General features: G+C 60.2%; 1 protein-coding gene and 1 long non-coding RNA gene across 5 annotated transcripts in view; one reads left to right on the top strand and one right to left on the bottom strand.

The window, feature by feature from the left end:
• The window catches only part of SUSD4 (sushi domain containing 4), a 92,261-nt gene extending 76,768 nt beyond the window's left edge, over nt 1-15,493 (bottom strand). For 2 of the 4 annotated variants that reach the window (XM_086693972.1, XM_086693974.1), the window contains exons 1-2: nt 15,282-15,493; nt 13,925-14,110 (exon numbers count right to left, since the gene is read on the bottom strand). In XM_086693972.1, the coding sequence (XP_086550098.1) occupies nt 13,925-14,075 (151 nt within the window). In that variant the 5' untranslated portion in view covers nt 14,076-14,110; nt 15,282-15,493. The remainder of the gene's footprint in view (nt 1-13,924; nt 14,111-15,281) is intronic. The other 2 variants (XM_086693973.1, XM_086693975.1) reach the window with 2 other exon arrangements.
• Nucleotides 15,494-15,651: 158 nt separating this feature from the next.
• Nucleotides 15,652-17,910, top strand: LOC147572793 (uncharacterized). The gene is made up of 3 exons (XR_015245969.1): nt 15,652-15,887; nt 17,040-17,196; nt 17,648-17,910. It is a non-coding gene; the product is annotated as an uncharacterized LOC147572793 (long non-coding RNA).

The following is a 17,910-nucleotide window of genomic DNA, read 5'->3' as shown; positions in this document are numbered from 1 at the left end:
GCTTCTGGGTCCCGCCCGTCATTCGTGTGAGCGGCGCACACACGAGTCTTCACGCACGCGTGGCGGCGGGTGGGGCACTCAGAGACCGTGGGAAGCTGGTCCTCGGGCTGGAAGCTGAGGGCTCCCAGGAGGCAGTGAGCAGACAGGGTGACCGTGGGGAGCCCGGCCACCGCCCACCTGGATGAGGCCGCCGAGGACCCGGGGCCCCACAGCCACACCAGGCACGCAGATGAGTCGGACACTTAGAACGTCGGAAGGACAGGAAAAAGGAACGGAGCAAATGTTTGGGGGAGAAGAAACCCAGAAAAGATAAATGCGAATGACTAAACCTGCGATCAGAGCTACCCTCCCGTTACTGTAGACATCAGCCGCCACGTCTCCGCAGGCCGGCTCCAGGCAGTAATTCAGTATTTACCTGACCTAACCCAGACGCGGCCCACGGGGTGGCCTGGGAGCCACGAGCGATTGATTTTGGAGTGGCCAGCGGCTGTAATCGAGTCACAGGAGTGTCTAGCAGCCGGCTGATTAGGTTAGAGCAAACACCGTGGCCTATGATTCGGGGAACTCCGCACATTTGAACTTTCAGATGATCCCGGGGCCCCGGTGTCTGCACGTTAGTCTGCATAGCTTGACCTCAGCCAACGCCTGGTGACTGACTCCGACTGGAGAGAACACACGAGTAGGAAAGCAATGGTTTGCTGACCCCCATCTCTCTCTCTTTCTCTCTCTCTCTCTCTCTCTCTCACACACACACACACACACACACACACACACACACACACACACTCAAGCGCATACACACACACACACACACACACTCAAGCGCATACACACACAGGCACAAACGTGTACACACCCAAGCGTGTGCGCACACAGGCAAGGCCACGTGGCCATGCCAGTGTTCGTGCTGCTGCTGCGTCCGTCTCGCTGCCACCCTTCCTCAGAACTCGGCTCTGGTATCACCTCCTCCTGGAAGCCTGCCTGGTCTCCCCTGGCTGGGATAAGAACTCTGCATCCTCACGGTATCTTTTTGTCAGAATTCACATTGGTCTTCCTTGGGTATCCGCTGAGGACTGACCAGTGTCCCCCCCCAATTCACATGCTGAAGCCGAAAGCCCCAGTGTGAGTGGGGAGGTCGCAAGGGTGGGGCCCTGAGCCCGTATGACTGGTGTCCCGATGAGAAGAGACACTGAGGGCCCCTCTCCCTGCCTCCCCTTCCACGCCCGTGCACACCAGGGAAAGGCCTCGCGAGGCCCTGGCAAGCAGGCACCGGGGAGCCCGACGCACAGCCCCCAGAACTTGCCGTGGCCGCCCGGGGTGGCCTGTGACAGAGCCCACACGTGGGTGCCACGTCCTCGCTCCCATTTCCGGTCTGAGCTCCTGGAGCAGGGCTCGCACACAGCAAGCGCTTAATAAGTTCCTACTGAGTAAACGTGACGGGGGGGGGGAGGGGGAGGACGGAGGCTGGAGCTCAAAGCCCTGCTTGAACCCATCAGGCCAGAGTGAGGGAACCTCGGGCCCTCGCGGCCGTCGCTCGCCGAGGGCAGGACAGGGTTCAGGGTGTCCTTCCGGCCAGTGACCCAGGTGTCAAAAGCAAAAGGGAAGAGAGTCAGAAGTAACAAGATGCTCAATTCAATAACACCCCGGCTGCAGAGCCCACCAGCCTGCCGGCCAAGCCGAGGGGCCAGGCCGGGCTGGCTACGTCCATCTGTGCTTCTGGAGATCTGGATGGAGTGCAAGCCTGGAGCCCAGCCTGGAGGAGGAGCCAGCCGTCCACCATGGAGGCCCGACTGCTCAGGAGACCGGTTATGAAGCATCTAGATGGCGGTCAGGTAAAGAGTCGGCGGGGCCCCTGCCTTCTGACAGTGAAGACACGTAACGATGGAGATGGCCCCGCCAGACATGCCCCTGTGATGGCTGTTTAAGCCTCATGGCACCCCACCCCCATCACACAGACGTGGACGCCGAGGCACAGACACATCAAGTCGTTCCCCCGACATCTGAAGACAGCAGCAGGTCCGGGATTTGCTTTGTTCTCTTAGTGACGACGGCACAAGCCACACAGGAGTCTTGACCTCGTCTCCCTCGTCTGCAGACAGGGGTCCCAGCTGCGGGGAGGGCGTGAGCGAGCCCAGCACATAAAGCAGGTGCAGTCAAGTAGAGCGGGTGAGGCCCGGGCGACTTGCCCAGGGGGCCCCAAGGCCGCACACCATCCAGCAGACCCCGCGGGGGAGCCAGGGGCTCCGTGTAAGGTCCCGGACCAGGCGGCCTCCGTGGCGCCCGGCTCAGGCCAGGATTCGGGTGCTCCCAGGGCTCTGAGGACACGGCGACTTCTTGGACGGGGGCGGGGGTGGGGGGGTGGGGAGGGGAAGGGCTGGGGCCGTCCAAGAGGTCACGGGAGGGGTGGGGCGAGGGGTGAGCCGTCTCTGAAGGGACAGGAAGACTGTGCCCAGGTAGGAAAGGGACGGAGGGCCGTCCAGGCCCGAGGGAGTTGCTGGCAGCTCAGGGCGGCATGAACAAGTAGATTTCTCAGGCCTCATCCGGGTCTTGCTCCTTGCCTCCCCGGGCCAAGGGGGCACCCCTGGTGCAACATCTTCTGGAAAGACGGGTATCAAGGAACACGCGGCCACTTGCTCTGCACCTGGGGGCGGCAACTTTACGTGTGGGCCTGAATCCAGGAAGAGCAGTGGAAAGACAGGCTTTCAGTGTGAACCGAAGGCCCGAGGAGTCTCAGGCTTGCTGCAATCTGCCGCTTTTCTGCTACGTCACTGAGAACATGACCCAGTTAGCGGCAACATCCACCCAGCAGGTACGAGAGAAGAGCCAAGTGCTAGAGGCCGAGGTGCGTAGGAGAGAGCGGCCAAGCGAGGGAAGGCCAGGCGGCCGCTACGCTTCTGATTAGGGCCCGGCAGCCACTCCACACAGAGCCACACAGCGAGGCGAGGCGGGGGGAAGAGTTTCAGCCGCCACCCCAGCTGGCGGGGACCCGCCCACGAGCGTGGTGGCCACGGACACAGGGCAGGCTCACCCCCACTCCCAGCCCCCAGAGAGCGGGGTCTCCCTGCATCCGGAGAGGACACGGGCCCAGTGGTCTGTGTGCTCACTTCCACGGAAATGAAAACCTCGTGCAGACTTCCCACAAAGCCGCTCTCCAGGGACACGTGCCCGCGACCCTACAAAGCCACACAAGGCCCTCTGCCACTGATGCAAGGCACACTGAGCAGGCTGCACGTAAGGACCCTTCCCCAGGTAAGACCCTGGCACCGCACAGCCCTGAGGACAGGCCGGGCCCACAGGCGGCACCGAGACTGGAGGGCAGACAGAGGACCCCAGGCCTCCGGCCCACAGACGCCCGAAAGCAGCTGCAAAGGGGTCTCAGGAAAGACCACACACAGCTGGCACTCAACACAACAAAGCGTTTGGTGATTCCCTGGATCTAAACGCAGCTCCCGATTCTGGGGTCCAGCGCTCCCAGCACCGAGGTAGTGTGCAGGATGGGGGAAGGGGGCAAAGAGAGGGACACGAGGACCCCCAGCCACCGTGGGCCCTGGGCACGAGGGTGAATCGTGTCCAGTTTCTCCTCCCCAAGGCTTCCGGTGAGCACAGAAAAGGCCGCCGGGCCTTCCTCTGGCCACACAGGACCTTCTCTGCCTGCAGACGCGACTCCCCCTGAGCACACTCACAGCTGCCCCCTGAGCTCTCACATTCGTCCCCGTGGGGGAGGCGTTTCCGTGGAGCCGTGGAAGGAGGTCTCCTTCCAAGCTGCGATCCTGACTCCGGTCCTGCCGCCTCCACGCACACAGCCCGTCCCCGTGAACCCCGTCAAGTGCAGGGGACGCCCCTCTGCCCCGATCGCAGACGAGGAAAACAAAGCGGGGTGAGGTCAAGTGACCCGCCCAGAGAGGACAGCGCTGGCCACAGGGGTGGGCGTGACAGGGGTCGCTCCTTCGAAGGTTAAGTGGCAGCAGAAGGGCAAAGGGCACATGCAGGCCCCGGAGCGTGGAGAAGCCCCGCCCATCACCGTGCACACACGGGCCCCCCCCCCCCCCCGACCAGTGACCCCGGGAGGGAGGACCTTCCGGACTCGGGCTCTGCCCTCCCAGCCCCCACACCTGTGCACAGGTGCACGGCCAGGTGCGGAAGTGCAGAGTCCCAGGTGCTTGAACAGCATCCCGAGAACAGCGTGGGAACAAATCTCGGGCCCACATCTGGAGGAGCAACCAGCCCAGGGCCAAGTCCTGTCGTGGTTTTACTATTACTGTGGCCGATACCGTGGGCACAACTGCCTTCTCCTCTTGACACCTGAGTGTGGGTGTTTCCCAGGCTTCACCCTCCAGCCCTCCTCATGGCTCCCCCCGCACGCCCCTCCCCAGAGGGCCCCTCCCTCCGTGAGGCTCCGCTCCGCTGCCCCTCCCCAGAACCCGACCCGGTCTCAGCTGTACAGATCGCGACCGAGTGGACGTCCTGAAGGCGACACAAGCCTGCTGGTCACGGGAGCCCCGCCCGCCAGCAGCCCTCCTCCACCCACACCCACCAGCTGTCGGCCCCATTCCCGACTCCTACAGGCACCTGTTCCTCTCCGCTCAAAGCCCTTGTGGGATCGGCCTTGGCCGGCGGGGAGAGCTTTCGACCGGCGGCCCTGGAGTTCGGGCCGAGGGCAGCGCCCCGTTCTGTCCCGACTGTGCCCTCTGCAGAGCCACCGGCAGAAACACAATAAAGACGGTGAACAGCTGGGGTGCCTGGTGGCTGAGTTGGGTCACGATCCCAGCCAGCATCGTGGGATCGAGCCCCGTGTCGGGCTCCGTGCCGACATCGTGGAGCCTGCTTGGGATTCTCTCTCTGCCCCTCCCCTGCTTGTGCACATGCACCCCCCCGAAGAATAAATAAATAAAGGCTTATACCTTAAAAATAACCAAAGACAACGAGCAGAGATGGCTCTCCCTCTCCCCCATCTCCACGTTGCTAAAAACCCCCTTCCTAAAACGAAGATCCAGGCACATCACGTCCCTGAAGACACAGGTCGTCGGCTCTGACTGCCTCCAGTGGTGGTTCAAGTTCCTGATCCCTGCGGTTAGCGCGGCCGTGGGTCCGGCCTCCTGCCCTCTGCTAAGGCTGCCCTCTGGTTAGCCTTCCCCGTGGACCCGCCACACCACGTCCCGACCACGGGGGCCACGGACCAGCACCACCGGGTGTGCTTGTTACCTACTCAGGTACTTGTTAGGCAACAGCTTTTCAGGACAAAGGAGGCTCCCGGTAACTGCACCACCCACGGTGAACGGAACAAGCGCTCACTGCTGGTCCGTCGGTGAGGGTTCTGACCCCTCCAACACTCATCGTCCCTCTGTTGGTGCATCCGGCCCTCACGACAACCATGGCAGGCAGACGGTGTGCTCTTCCCATTTCACAGGTAGTCACAAGGAGGCTAAGGCAGCAACTAGGTTACCAGCCCTTAGCCAGCCAGTGACCGCGCCAAGGAACCCCGGCATGTGAACTTTGTCTCAAGACGCCAAGTCGTACCCCCCACGCCGTCACGACAGGCAGACGAGGACCTCTTGTCTACAAACACTGGTGTCAGTGGAAGGGAGGCAGGAAAACACAGAGTCCCCCAGGTACCATCCAAAGAGAAAGAGCTGGCAAGGCTTTAAAGTCGACGCAGCAGGGGCGCCCGGCGGCTCAATCGGACGAGCGGCCGACTCTCGATCTCAGCTCGGGTCACGAGCCCAGGGTCACAGGATGGAGCCCCACATCGCACTCTGTGCTGACATCGTGGAGCCTGGTTGGGATTCTCTCTCTCTCTGTCCCTCCCCAACGCTCTCCCTCTCTCTCTCTCTCAAGATACATAAATAAGCATTAAAGTAAAATTTAAAAGTCCACACAGCAGTTCACAGCCAGCTTGTTTCACAGCAGAGGAAGCGCAAACATGACTTAAACAGAGGTGGCCCCAGCCAGCCATGGAGCGCGTTCTGTCACACCGTCCTTAACGTGCACGTGTCCCCGAAAGAAACGATTACAACGCACTGTTGGCTGGGGTTCTGACACTGAGACCCTGAAGGGTCTGGTTCCGAGAGCCCCTCTCGGGATGAGCCCCCTAAATCCATCACACTTCTGTAAAGCAAGACTACTTCTCGCCGGGACAGAATCAGCTTCTTGTGAGTTTGCAGGATGAGGGGGCCCAGGGTTCCTCCGCGTACTGAGAATCTGAACGCGGGAGGCCAGATCCAGAACGCTGCCTTACATGCACAGACCTGAGGGGAATGTGTCTCAGGAGAATGTCCTTCTGCCGGGCTCACCGCTCAATCACACACATCTTTCACAAACGCAACCAGACCGAAGAAAATAAGATCTGTTTGTGTTCGGTTACTCTGAGGAAAAGGAACAGAGCCCACGAACGACCTTCCTGGTCGCTCCGTTCCCATGCTGCTAGCTCCGCGAGATAAGCCACCGCTTTCGAACAGAAACCTCGGATAACCAGGTCGAGTCTCCATTTCCAAAAACCCTTACTCACCCTCCCTCTTGAAAAGTTCAATTTACTGGGATGATGACAAATGATCACTGGTCAAGCTTATCAGGCTCCCCAACTCCCCTCCCTTCTCAGAATAAAATTCCATTCCTGGGGCCCGGGCCTGCCTGTTGCAAGTACATACCTGTGTCTGCCCCCACCCCCACCCCCACCCCCCGGGGCCCTCAGGACCTTCGCTCTGGAGTGGAGTCATGGCGGCTCATCCGCTAGGATGCTCCCGGGTGCCCTGTCATCTCCAAGTAACTTCCAGAATTATTTTGTTTTCCTTCTCTGACATTCCGAGCTTACCTCGTTGAAGATTAATAAAGCAATTACGATACTCTCAATTAAGAAGCCATCTAAAAATGCGCTCTTAATTTGTGCACGACTCCATGATTTGTTTGTTTTTCCTCTTGAGTGGATAATTCTTTCTGTCTTAGAGTAGTACAGCAGTCTCTTCCTCAAAGAAGAAGAAATATCGGACCAAATCCTTCCCTAAAACTCAGCACCTTAAGCTCAGTCCGTGAAACGCACCTTCCTGGACAGCAGACTGAGCAATTTCAGATTTCGCCAACTACCAAACCCTATTCTTACCTCAAAGTTAACCTTCCAGAAGGAGCAGTTACTCACGCTCATGACCCAGATACAACTGTCTTCTTCCGCTCGGAAATGCACTAACTACGCTGTCCTGTACCTCACACGACTCGAAGACAGGTGTACCAGTCGGGCCCGCGGGACGTGGAGGGGAGCCTTGACCCACCCGCCTGGCTCCCAACCTGCTTTGTCTACTTTGAGACACTAGGAGATCCACCTCGCTGAAAATGTTTCTTCAAATTAAAAAAAAAAAAAGGATGGGGGAGGGAAAAAATCAAAACCTTCTCCTTATCCTCCTGGGTTGCCAAGAAAATCAGAGGCAGTGATAAAGTCCATGTGAAAACAGCCGGCAAACAGCACGTAAGCACATATTAACTAAAATTAATCACAGGAGAAAGGGCCTCGCAGATGAAGGCCATCACGCCGAGGTCACAGGCAGAAGGTGGGGACAGTGTCCCAGACCCCGTGTGCCCACCCTGTGCCCCTCAGCACGGTGGAGGGGTTCCTGGCCTTGTGGATTCCTCACGGATTCCTGGCCGCTTCCTCCCTCCCTTCAGGGCTCAAGCCGCCGGCACTCAGGCCTTCACTTTCTCCTAAGTTGTGGGGTTTCATATTGTTGATTTGCTCGTGTGTTTTCCCCTTTACGGTCATAACACAAGACTTCACTTATATCAGTTCCTAAATATTTGGTAACTGTGGCTTAAAAAGCGATGCTCGCCTTGAAATACAATTTAAAAAAAAACAAAAACGCATGTAGTGATTGGGATTTCCACACCTACAGAAAAAACTCGTGATAAAAAAGATAATCTGGGTCGCCGTGCCTCACTTACCAGCTGGGCGACCCTGAGCAAGTTGCTGAATCTTCTGTGCCTCGGTTTCCTCGTCTGTAAAATAAGAACCAGGAACAGCGCCAGCCTCAGACAGGTGTGGTGGGGATCCCGTGAGCTAACAGGTGTAATCGCTGAGCGCAGCCCCGACACGTAGTAAACGGTCTCTAAAGGTTCACAATCGGTAGCACTGTTACTAGTGACTTGCAGACCGGTCACTCACTCAGACGGTGGCCAGCCGGAAACTCTGTTTTTCCTTTTCCCAATCCTCCGTGTTGGCAACAGGTGCACAGCTCATTCTTGTGAGAATGGACCAATACATCGATAAAATGGCAAATCCGACCCACGAGAATATGTGTCTGGTCCTAAAAGTTGTGCTTGGTTTTGGTGAAACGTGACTGAAAACACATTAGCAAAAACTATTTTTCTGCCCCTTCTTTCCCTCAGTTCAGAGCCAAGGATCCCAACGGTCTCTTCAGACACACTGCTGCTGTGCGTGGTTATTTCACCGTCAGACACAAAACAAACTTACCAAGAAGGCAAGGATCAGGAAAAGTAGCCTGGGGAAACCAACGTTCTCGTCCGTATCAGTGAACAAGACTAAGTTCTAAGCTGAATAAAAACATACACGAGCGGCGCGTGGGGAGCTCAGTCGGTTCAGCTACCGGCTCTTGATTTTGGCTCATGGTTCGTGAGTTCAAGCCCCACGTGGGGCTCTGCGCTGACAGAGCCTGCTTGGGATCCTCTCTCCTGCTCTCTCTGCCCCTCCCCTGCTGGCTCACACACTCTCTCTCTGTCTCTTGTTCAAAATATAAATAAACTTTTTAAAACAGCGTATGTGGAAAAAATAATTGTACACAAGCATTTCACATCTAAGCTTCTGAGAAGAAACCGGCCCGGACTCGAGTGTTTCCCTGGGAGCAGGACTGAGCCCCTCGCTGTGGGTGCCCAGGGCACACAGCGGACACTCGGAAAAGACCAACATGTGGGTGCAAGACAAGAGAATCAGCTTTACAGAGAGGTCGGCACCCATCAAATGCCTGTCATCACGGAATCAAAGAACATCAGCGACATGGAAAGAACTGAGCCCGGGAGAAGCCGCACCCCTGCCCGAAGCCACGTAGCTATTCAACGGCAAAGACTGAACGTGATCTGTCAGCCCGGGAAGATGCCAGGCTCTCGCGCTGCCGCAGGGCTCCCCGCAGAGGGCAAGTCTCCTGGCCTCTGGGAGCTTTTGGAATATACGTCGGACGCCAGGAGAGATATTGTGGGTGCTTCTCTCCACCCACAATTCCGGTGTCCAACCAGTAGTTACTGCAGGGAGATCGTCGCCTCCCCCTTCATTACCGCGGGAATTACGGAACCACGACTCTCTCCACCTCGCCACTCAGGCCTCAGAGACGACGGATCTGCTGGCTGCCGCAGGAAACCCTTCCCGTGTCTGCGACAGCCCTCAGATTTCACCTCGCGGGGACATCGACAGAGCTTCCAGGCTGCTCACATGTATTAAGGCCTTTTGCTGAAGAAACGCACTTTGTAGTTTTGAGGAGTTGGGACCTCGGTTTAGAGACTGAGGTAAATGCAGTTTGAAATCGTGACTTTTAGACACAGCGTTGCATGAAAAGCTCCCACTCTGCCAGGTCACAAAACCTTCTCGATAAGATGCCAAGGGCCCGGCACCTCCAAAGGAGTGAGCCAGTCAGAGCATTTGTGTCTCAGCGCGGGCATAGGGCCGGATGCCATGGCCACGTGGCCTCAACGAGACCCCAAGGAGCTTGATTCAACCCCACTGGTGTCACAACTCTGACGCACAGAGAGGGCAGTCAAGTGGGGGGTCCCAGGTCAGCAATTCGCAAGCAGAGAGAGGAAACCAAGCACAGCTTGGATGGTATCGTGCACCTGCCCCAAACCCCTCAGCAGGTCCCCACAGCCTGCGGTGAGACATTCAGAATCCTCACCAGGCCTCCCAAGACCCTTACAACAGGGTTCCAACCTGTCTGCCCTCCTTACTCTCTGGCTCCCTGCAGATACTCTGTTCTAGACCATCCCTACTCTCTGGCTCCCTACGGATGTGCTGTTCTAGATTAACCGGACTGTTTGCTCTCCCCGAGTAAGACAACCCCTGACGGCCTCCACACTTTTGCACAAGGTGTCTCTCCCCCTCCCTCGGCGCTCCAACCACCCCTCCCACAGACACCAGCCGAAGGGCCACCTCTGCTCTAGAGCCTTTGAGGATTGCCCCTCCAGCCTCCGAGACCACCTCCAAATGGAAGTGGCCTCAACTACCCTGAGACCCTTGCACTGTGGTGAGCACCCGCGGTAATTATTTTCTAAACAGCGGGGCAGGGATCTGGGACCCCTTTCCTGCTGTCGGTCAACATCGGCAGAGCCTCTCCTGTATGTCAGATGCTGTCCTGAGTGCCTGAGACACAGAAGTGAATGAAGTCCAGGTTCTTGCCTACAGGGGGCTGATGGTCCAGTGGATGAGACAGCGCTAGCAGGGAGGGTCATACGTGGTGCAGTGGCAGCCCACGTGAGGGCCCAGTGGCCAGGGAAATACGAATGACAGCGCTTTGAGTTTGGAAGTGAAATTTGTTCACTGGGCAGAAAACCAGAGAGTAAGAGAGGGTCCTTCTAGGCAGAGGAACATTATACACAGCAGTGCCTAGCACAGGGTGTGGACGGGCACACGGTATCTATTGAACGAATAAAGCAAAGGCCTGGAAGGTTCTGGCACTGTCCCAGCCCCCACCTCATTACCACCTGCACTGACTCAGTGCCTACGCGGCTTCCATCCTGCACACCGAGCCCTGACGTCAGGTCCTCGGTTTACCCAGGACACTGAGGCTTCCAAGGCCCCAGGCGCCAAAGCTGTGCAGTGTAGAGCCCCGCCTGCGATTCGGCCGGGACGTGCTAACGAATCTGCCCTCAGGGACTGACTTACAGGGCAAACTCTTCGCCCTCTTCCTGTGCGGTGCGGACCCTGCAGGCAAACCCCCAGCAAGCGTACCGGGAGGGAGACTCTGGGGACAGTGGGGCTCATGTCCCTCTATAAACCTGGTGTTAGTCCCCTCGGGGATTTGGTCTTAGTGGCCCCAAATGAGGGCCCTGTGTCCTCATTTCCAAAAAACAGCCTGGAAAGAGCCACGGAGAAGTCACTTCGGGTCAACTCGGGCCCACGGATGCTCTCCAAGGTCTTAAAGCATTGAAGCGAGTTTGCCTTTCCAGGACGAAGCGTTTCTCTTCTGACAAAGTTCTTTCCCCCCTTCGTCTGGTCATCTTCTCAGTTCCTCCCCTTTCTAGCTCAGGCTTTTTCTGTAATACTTGCATCGGATGCATGCTTTTTCCTCCTACCTGAGACTACAAAATATTGCTATTGTTCTGTTTCTTTTCCCCTTGGAAACAATCAAAAATGCAAATCCACATTTCAGAACAGTGTCTATTAAAATACACATCTCTGGGGCGCCTGGGTGGCGCAGTCGGTTAAGCGTCCGACTTCAGCCAGGTCACGATCTCGCGGTCCGTGAGTTCGAGCCCCGCGTCGGGCTCTGGGCTGATGGCTCAGAGCCTGGAGCCTGTTTCCGATTCTGTGTCTCCCTCTCTCTCTGCCCCTCCCCCGTTCATGCTCTGTCTCTCTCTGTCCCAAAAATAAATAAACGTTGAAAAAAAAAAAAAATTAAAAAAAAAAAAATAAAATACACATCTCTTTTGTGGACAAGAGCAAAAACAAAAAAGAAAGCCCTCTGTGAGGGCTGGTTTTCAGCTCTGTGGCTCACAGGAACGTCGGGAGACCTCTCCTCCCGCCCCCTCCCCACCTCCGGCCCTTGCACTTGGTGACTGGGAGTGAGTCTGGGATCAGAAACAACTTGTTGAAGGAATGCCTTCGTCTAAAGCACTGCTAATCAGTGTGGCCCTCCAACCGTTAGCAAGGCATCAGCTGGGAGCGTATTGGAAACGTGGAATCTTCCGGAACGGCCCCCCAGACCAACCAGAATCTGCCTTTCGGTAAGATCCCAGGGAATGGGTCTGCCTGTCAAATCTCAGAAGCACGGGTGCGGAATCAAGGGATTTGCTTCTGTGACCACCCTGGAGCCTGCGGGTGGGTCTCTGCCCCGAGAAAGAAGTCTCTGTATGGCGTCCTCGGTAGGACAGCCCCACCACCCTTTGCACCCGAACTGTTTACTCGTGGAGGAATTAGGAAAAGACGATCCTCTCCCAGAAGCCACCCGGGCAGCCCGAGGGAGTTCAAGATGAAACCCAGGTGGGGGCTAGCCCTTCCGCGGTGCATGAGTGCCTGAAAAGGCCCAGCTGTGAACTCAGACGGGACAGGCGACGCTCACCCCGTCTTCCCTCAAGGCTCTGGACGCCGAGCGTGACGGCTTCTCCCTCCGAAGACGCGGTAACGGACGTGTGGTGTGACCGGACGGTGACTGACCTGAGCCCGAGGGGCCGTGCTGAGCACTGAGCTGAGATTCTTGAGGAGAATCTCTGCGAGCACGAACACTAGCATCGGGGGCACAGCCACCACGCTGCAACCAGGCCGCCCTCCGAGCTCACGCTTCCAACGACAGCGGTCGGGCGCTACGCAGATAAACCCAGATACCCCTCGCTCCGAGGGAGAAATGGGCCCAGGGGATGGAAGGAGCTCATGGACCTGGTTTGAGAGATCAAAGCTTGAATGGAGGGGGAGGGGGAGGGGGGGGAAGAACAGGGAAGGAAAAGGCCCAGCCCCACGCGTGCCCTCCTGGCCCCCAGAAGCTATGGCCGCAGCCCCGGCAGGCGGCACAGCTCCTGGCCAGCGGCCCCTTTGCCCACATCCTCTCTGAAGAGAAAACCTGCCTGGGAGACTTTTCTATAAATACAAGAGCACCAAAAACGTCCCCCCTTGTTAGAAAATCAAACAGCCCAAACCCCGTCCCCAGAGTAAGGCGAGCGTCTCGTCACTAATTCTGAGACCAGCACGTCCCAGAAAGCTCCTTGATGCTCCAGAAGTCTTTCCCACGGCTCAGCAACATGCCCCAGCTAGGGAGGACTCTGCCATAGAGCCCCACCCGTTACCCCTCCCCCACTTTTGCTAATTTGTTACCCATGCCTTCCCTCTCCGCCTTCGTTCTCTGAAACAGCAATATCTGAAAACAGGATATGGCTTGCGTATATCCATCAATACCTGCTTTTCCACCAATTATCGTTTATTTATATACGAACAGCAGTTCAGCTCCGGAAACACGAGCCTGCCCGTCTCACAGGTGCGCAAGCGCTCCCAGAAATGCGGAGCGGACAGCGATGACCCATAGCGATGAGGTCGCAGATGCAGACGAGGGTCCCCATCTGTCCTCCTCCTCCCCTCCCCCATGAACCCCAACAGCTGGAGATGCGCCACTGAATCGGAGGCTACGATTTTACTTCGGCCAGCTTCCGCTGCACACGGCGCCCTAGACCTCACTCCCCGTGACAGACCCTGAGGAGCAGAGCGCCCCAGCGACACCTCCGGGAAGCCCTGCACCCCACCCCGCCCCTACTTCATGCAAACGGAACACCCCCCCCCCCCCCAGGAGAGAGAAAGTTAACTTTCCCACAACCCGGTCCCTCCGCCGGCCTGGCCCGTCCGCAGGCCCCACACGCTCACAAAGGGGGTGCCCCCAACTCTCGCTTAAACCCAGGGGCTGAAACCTGGGGCACAGACAAGGGGCAAAGGGCCACAAACACACGCTAAGCACGAGGCACCCCACTCTCCTCTCTCGCTCTCTCCTGGCTGAGGGGGGGAATAATGGGCCAGGTTTATGGTCGTCGTCCCCTCCCCCACCCCAGAACCAGGGGCCAGGCCCGCGGTGGGGGAAGCCCCACACAGACCGCGGGGGCGCCTCCGGTCGAGTTGGGGACCTCCGGGGGTCGCGATCTGAGGGTGGTCTCAGGCCGGCGACGGGCCCTGGCGCGCGCCCCGCAAGTCCCGCCCGGCCGGCGCCCCCCCCCAACCCCCCCACCCCCGGGCCCTGCGGTCACTCACCGCCCGTGAGCTGCGCGGGGCCGAAGCACAGCGCCAGCTGGAACCACAGGACGGCGGCCAGGAGCCGGCGGGGGGGCGGCGGCTGCGGCGGCGGCGGCTGCTGCCGCTCCAGGCATCCGTCTCCGGGGCTCGGCTTCATTCCATGATGCATCGTTCCTGCACCGCGGGCATCCGGCGGGCGGGCGCCTGCAGCCGGGAGCGGACGCGGCGGTGCCCGGGCCGCGGGGCCGCCCCCTCCTCCGCCGGGACCCCCACCCCGCCCCCCTCCGCCTGGACCCGAGCCCCCCACCCCGCTACCCCCACGGGACCCCCCCCACCCCGTCTTCCCTCCGCCGGGACCCCCTCTCCCTGGACCCGAGCCTCCCCCCACCCCCGCTACCTCCCACGGGACCCCCCCCCACTCCATCTTCCCTCCGCCGGGACCCCCTACCCCGCCCCCTCTGTCCGGACCCAAGGCCCCCACCACGACTCCCCACCCCGCCCCCCTTCACTGGGATCCGAGCCCCCCCCCCGCACGCCCCCGCCACAGGACCCCCCCTGCCCCGCCCCCTCCGCGACCCCCCACAGGACCCCCTACCCCGGCCCCTCGGCGGGGATCCGAGCGCCCCCCTACAACGTCCCATTGGACCCCCCCCACCCTGCCCCCCTCCACCGGGACCCGAACACCCCCAGGACCCCCCCACGGGACCCCCTACCCCGCCACCCTCATCCGCCGGGACCCGAGCCCCCACCCCACGACCCCCTACGGGACCCCCTACCCCGCCGTCCTCCACCGGGACGAGCCCCCGCCCCATGACTCTCCACGGGACCCCCCACCCCGTCTCCCCTCCGCCGGGACACCCCTACCCCGCCCCCTTCTGCCGGGACAGAAGCCCCCCCCCACGACCCCCCATAAGACCCCCTATCCCGCCCCCCTCCTCCGGGACCCGAGCCCCCCCAACCACTCCGCACTGCACCCCCCGACCCCGTCTCCCCCCTCCCCCCGCCAGGACCCCCATACCCCGCCCCCTTCTGCCGGGACCGAGCCCTCCCCCCACGACCCCCTACGGGACCCCCCACCCGGTCCCCAGGCGTGCGCAGCTGGAGGCAGCGCCACGGGGCGCCGCGCGTGCGGACCGCGGGGGAGGGGTGGCCAGGCGGGGGTCGCGCCGGGACCGCGGCCGCCAAGTCCGCAGCCTCTCCGCGTCCCCAGGCTACAGGAGCACTTTTCCCGGGCCTATGCGTGTCTCTGTCGGGCATCTCGCGGCGCTGCAGCGGGTCCCCGCAGCGACCCCCACCCCCCACTCCGGCGTCCGGCCCGGGGTCGCGGGGGTCCTCGCGCGCCGCCCCCTCCCCGGCCACGGGCTCCCGCGCTCACCTGCGGGGCTCCTCGGGCCGCCTTCCCGCCTCCGCCTCCGCCCCGCGCCGCTCCGACCCGCATCTGTGCGCGACCTCTGCCGCCGCCGCCGCCGCCGCCGCGCGAGCCAGACGGAAGCCTCGGCGGCGCCCGCCCCCCGCCCGCGCCCCCCCTCCGGCTCCCGGGGCGCTCGGGCGCGGGGGGTGGGGACGCCGGCCCGGCCGCGCGCCCGCCACCTGAGCTCGCGAGAGCGGCGGCGCGGCCGGGGGCGCGCACGGGCACGCGCACTCGGGGCGGGGCCGTCGCGGCGCCGCGACCAATTGGAAGCCCGCGCGCCTGCACCTGCCAGCCCCGCGGCCTGCGCGCCCCGCCCCCCTTCCGGGCCCTGGGAGTAGGAGGCCTGTCCCCGGGAGGGACGCGCGGGCCCCGGGCCTCTGGCCCCCGCCGAGGCTCTGCGTGTCCCCTTTGGGCCCGCGTGGCGACCCAGGTGGCTGAGACACTCTTCTCCCCGCACCGTGGCGTCTGCCCTTCGTGCAGGGCAGGGGGCGCTGTCCCGCGAGGAAAGTGGGGGGTGGTCCGTGCAGCTGCAGAAGGCTGGGTACCCGGAGAGGGGAAGCTTCTCGAGTGGTGGGTCGCAACCCAAGGGGGTCAGGGTGTTTGCTCCCGGCGCTTCAGGGTGCGCCGCGGTGCAGATCTTGGCACACAGCCCCCGAACCCGCGATGGTGCGGCCCACCCCCCCAAACCCCACCCCACCCCCCACACTCCCCCCTTTCCCCCATCCCCGTCCCCACTTACCCGCCTCCCCCCACTCCCCACTCTCCCCCCCATCCCCGTCCCCACTCTCTCCTACACACTCCCCCCCACTATCCCCCATCCCTGTCCCCACTGCCCCGCCCCCACACTCCCCCCTCCCCCACCCCCACCCCAGTGTGCCCGAAGACCCCCGCAGATCCCTCCCCCTCCAGAGGCCTGGCCTCCCTCTAGTTGGGTGGACGAAGAAGGAGGTGGTGCCAGCAGGGGGTCACATCAGAACCCGTGACAGACACCCCGTTATTCTCATGCAATTCGCCAACCAAAAACTGTATTTCTTATACTGCCACCAAATCGTCCCTTGCTTCTATCAGCCTTGCCAAAACTCACGTACTGATGGTCCTCAGGAAATTACAGTTTTTACTGTGTCGTCTTTCACTGGGAGTAATTTTAACAAATTCTTCCAGGATAGTTTAACTTTTAGTAGATAAATCAAGCTCGGTGTCTGTATTTGTTTATTTGTTTATGCTTTGTCAAACAGATGACAGTTTTGGGGGTTTTGACTGGCACACGCTGATTCCTGCGACCCTGTTCTCGGGGGCCTGGAGCCTTAGCTGGGCACTCTTCCCCATTTCTGAGGTCCTATGACCGACCTCCATGATTTGAATACTGATTTCACTTTTTCCCTCGGTTAATTTCGAAAGCTCTTCTAACAGCCATGGAATCAACAAAGCTGGGGAATATTTGTTGACGGTGGTAGGAGATGTATCTGAGCACAACTGAACTGGGTCCTTCAGCCAGAGAACAACCCTTTTGCACAGAGAGTATCAGGGCTGAAAGGAACATCCAAGTTTATCTGGTGGGAACAGGGGGTCTAGCTGGGGTCCCCTCTCTAACTTTTCCAACAAGCGGCCAGCCAGCCAGCCCAGGGGATGCTTCCCGAGGAAGCCAGCAGCTCGTTTAGAAAAGCCTCCTGTGTCCTGAACTGAAACCCACCCACAGCTTCTGGTGTTGCCCTCCCGGCCCAGACAGCTAGATCGAATCCGCCTTCCTGAAGACCGCTGTCGCTGCAGATGGCTTTGTGTGCCCCTGGGCCTCCGTCTCTGGGTGAAACGCCGCCACAGCCCACAAGACCATCGCTGGACTCCTCGCCGGCCGCGTGGCCTCTCTCTGGATGCGACCCAGGTTCTGACCAGCCCATGGCAGGGCTGACAAGTCATTTTGAGTAATTTGCTTAGAATGCTTTAGTGCATCCTAAGACGACAAACATTTGGGCGGCAGCTGCAGCGGACCGTTTGTAAGTTTTCTACGGTGTCTCGTGTCTGCTGGGGCAGCTGTGACCAAATCCCACCCACAGACGTCCGGTTTCTCACAGTCCTGGCATCAGGGTTTGGTTTCTTCAGAGGCCTCTCTCCCCAACGAGTAGATGGCCACCTTCCCCCGGGGTCCTTGAGCTGTCCCTCTGTGTCTCTCCCTCCACATCCTCTGCTTGTGAGGACACCCCCCCTAACGACCCGATTTGAACCCTCTCCGAATGTAATCACGTCCTGAGGCGCTGGGGCTGGGGCTTTGAGGGGACACGATCCGCCCGAAACGTGTCGCGGCAAAGTAAGTGTGTGTTGCACTCACTTTACAGGTGAGCATGAGGAGGATGAAGGTCAGTCCATTGACTCAGGAGCACCCGGGCGCAGACCGGGGTCGACTCCACGCACACCTTCCACCAAGCAACCGCCCTGGACACATCACGATCTGGACTCCTCCCGAGAAGAGGAGCAGCATGAGGCCAGCCGGCGTGCGGACCCCGGCCAAGTGGGAAAAGACCCCTCTAACCCTCTTCCTCCCTCACAGAGGCGTCGGCCGCAGAACCCGGGCTCCCCTCCCAAACACAACCGTATTTCA

Source organism: Puma concolor, chromosome E4, assembly GCF_028749965.1.
Source record: "Puma concolor isolate L17-30 chromosome E4, mPumCon1.1.hap2, whole genome shotgun sequence".
Classification (NCBI taxonomy): domain Eukaryota; kingdom Metazoa; phylum Chordata; class Mammalia; order Carnivora; family Felidae; genus Puma; species Puma concolor.
The sequence above is the reverse complement of the archived record's forward strand: the minus strand, read 5'-3'. Positions and strand labels throughout refer to the sequence as shown.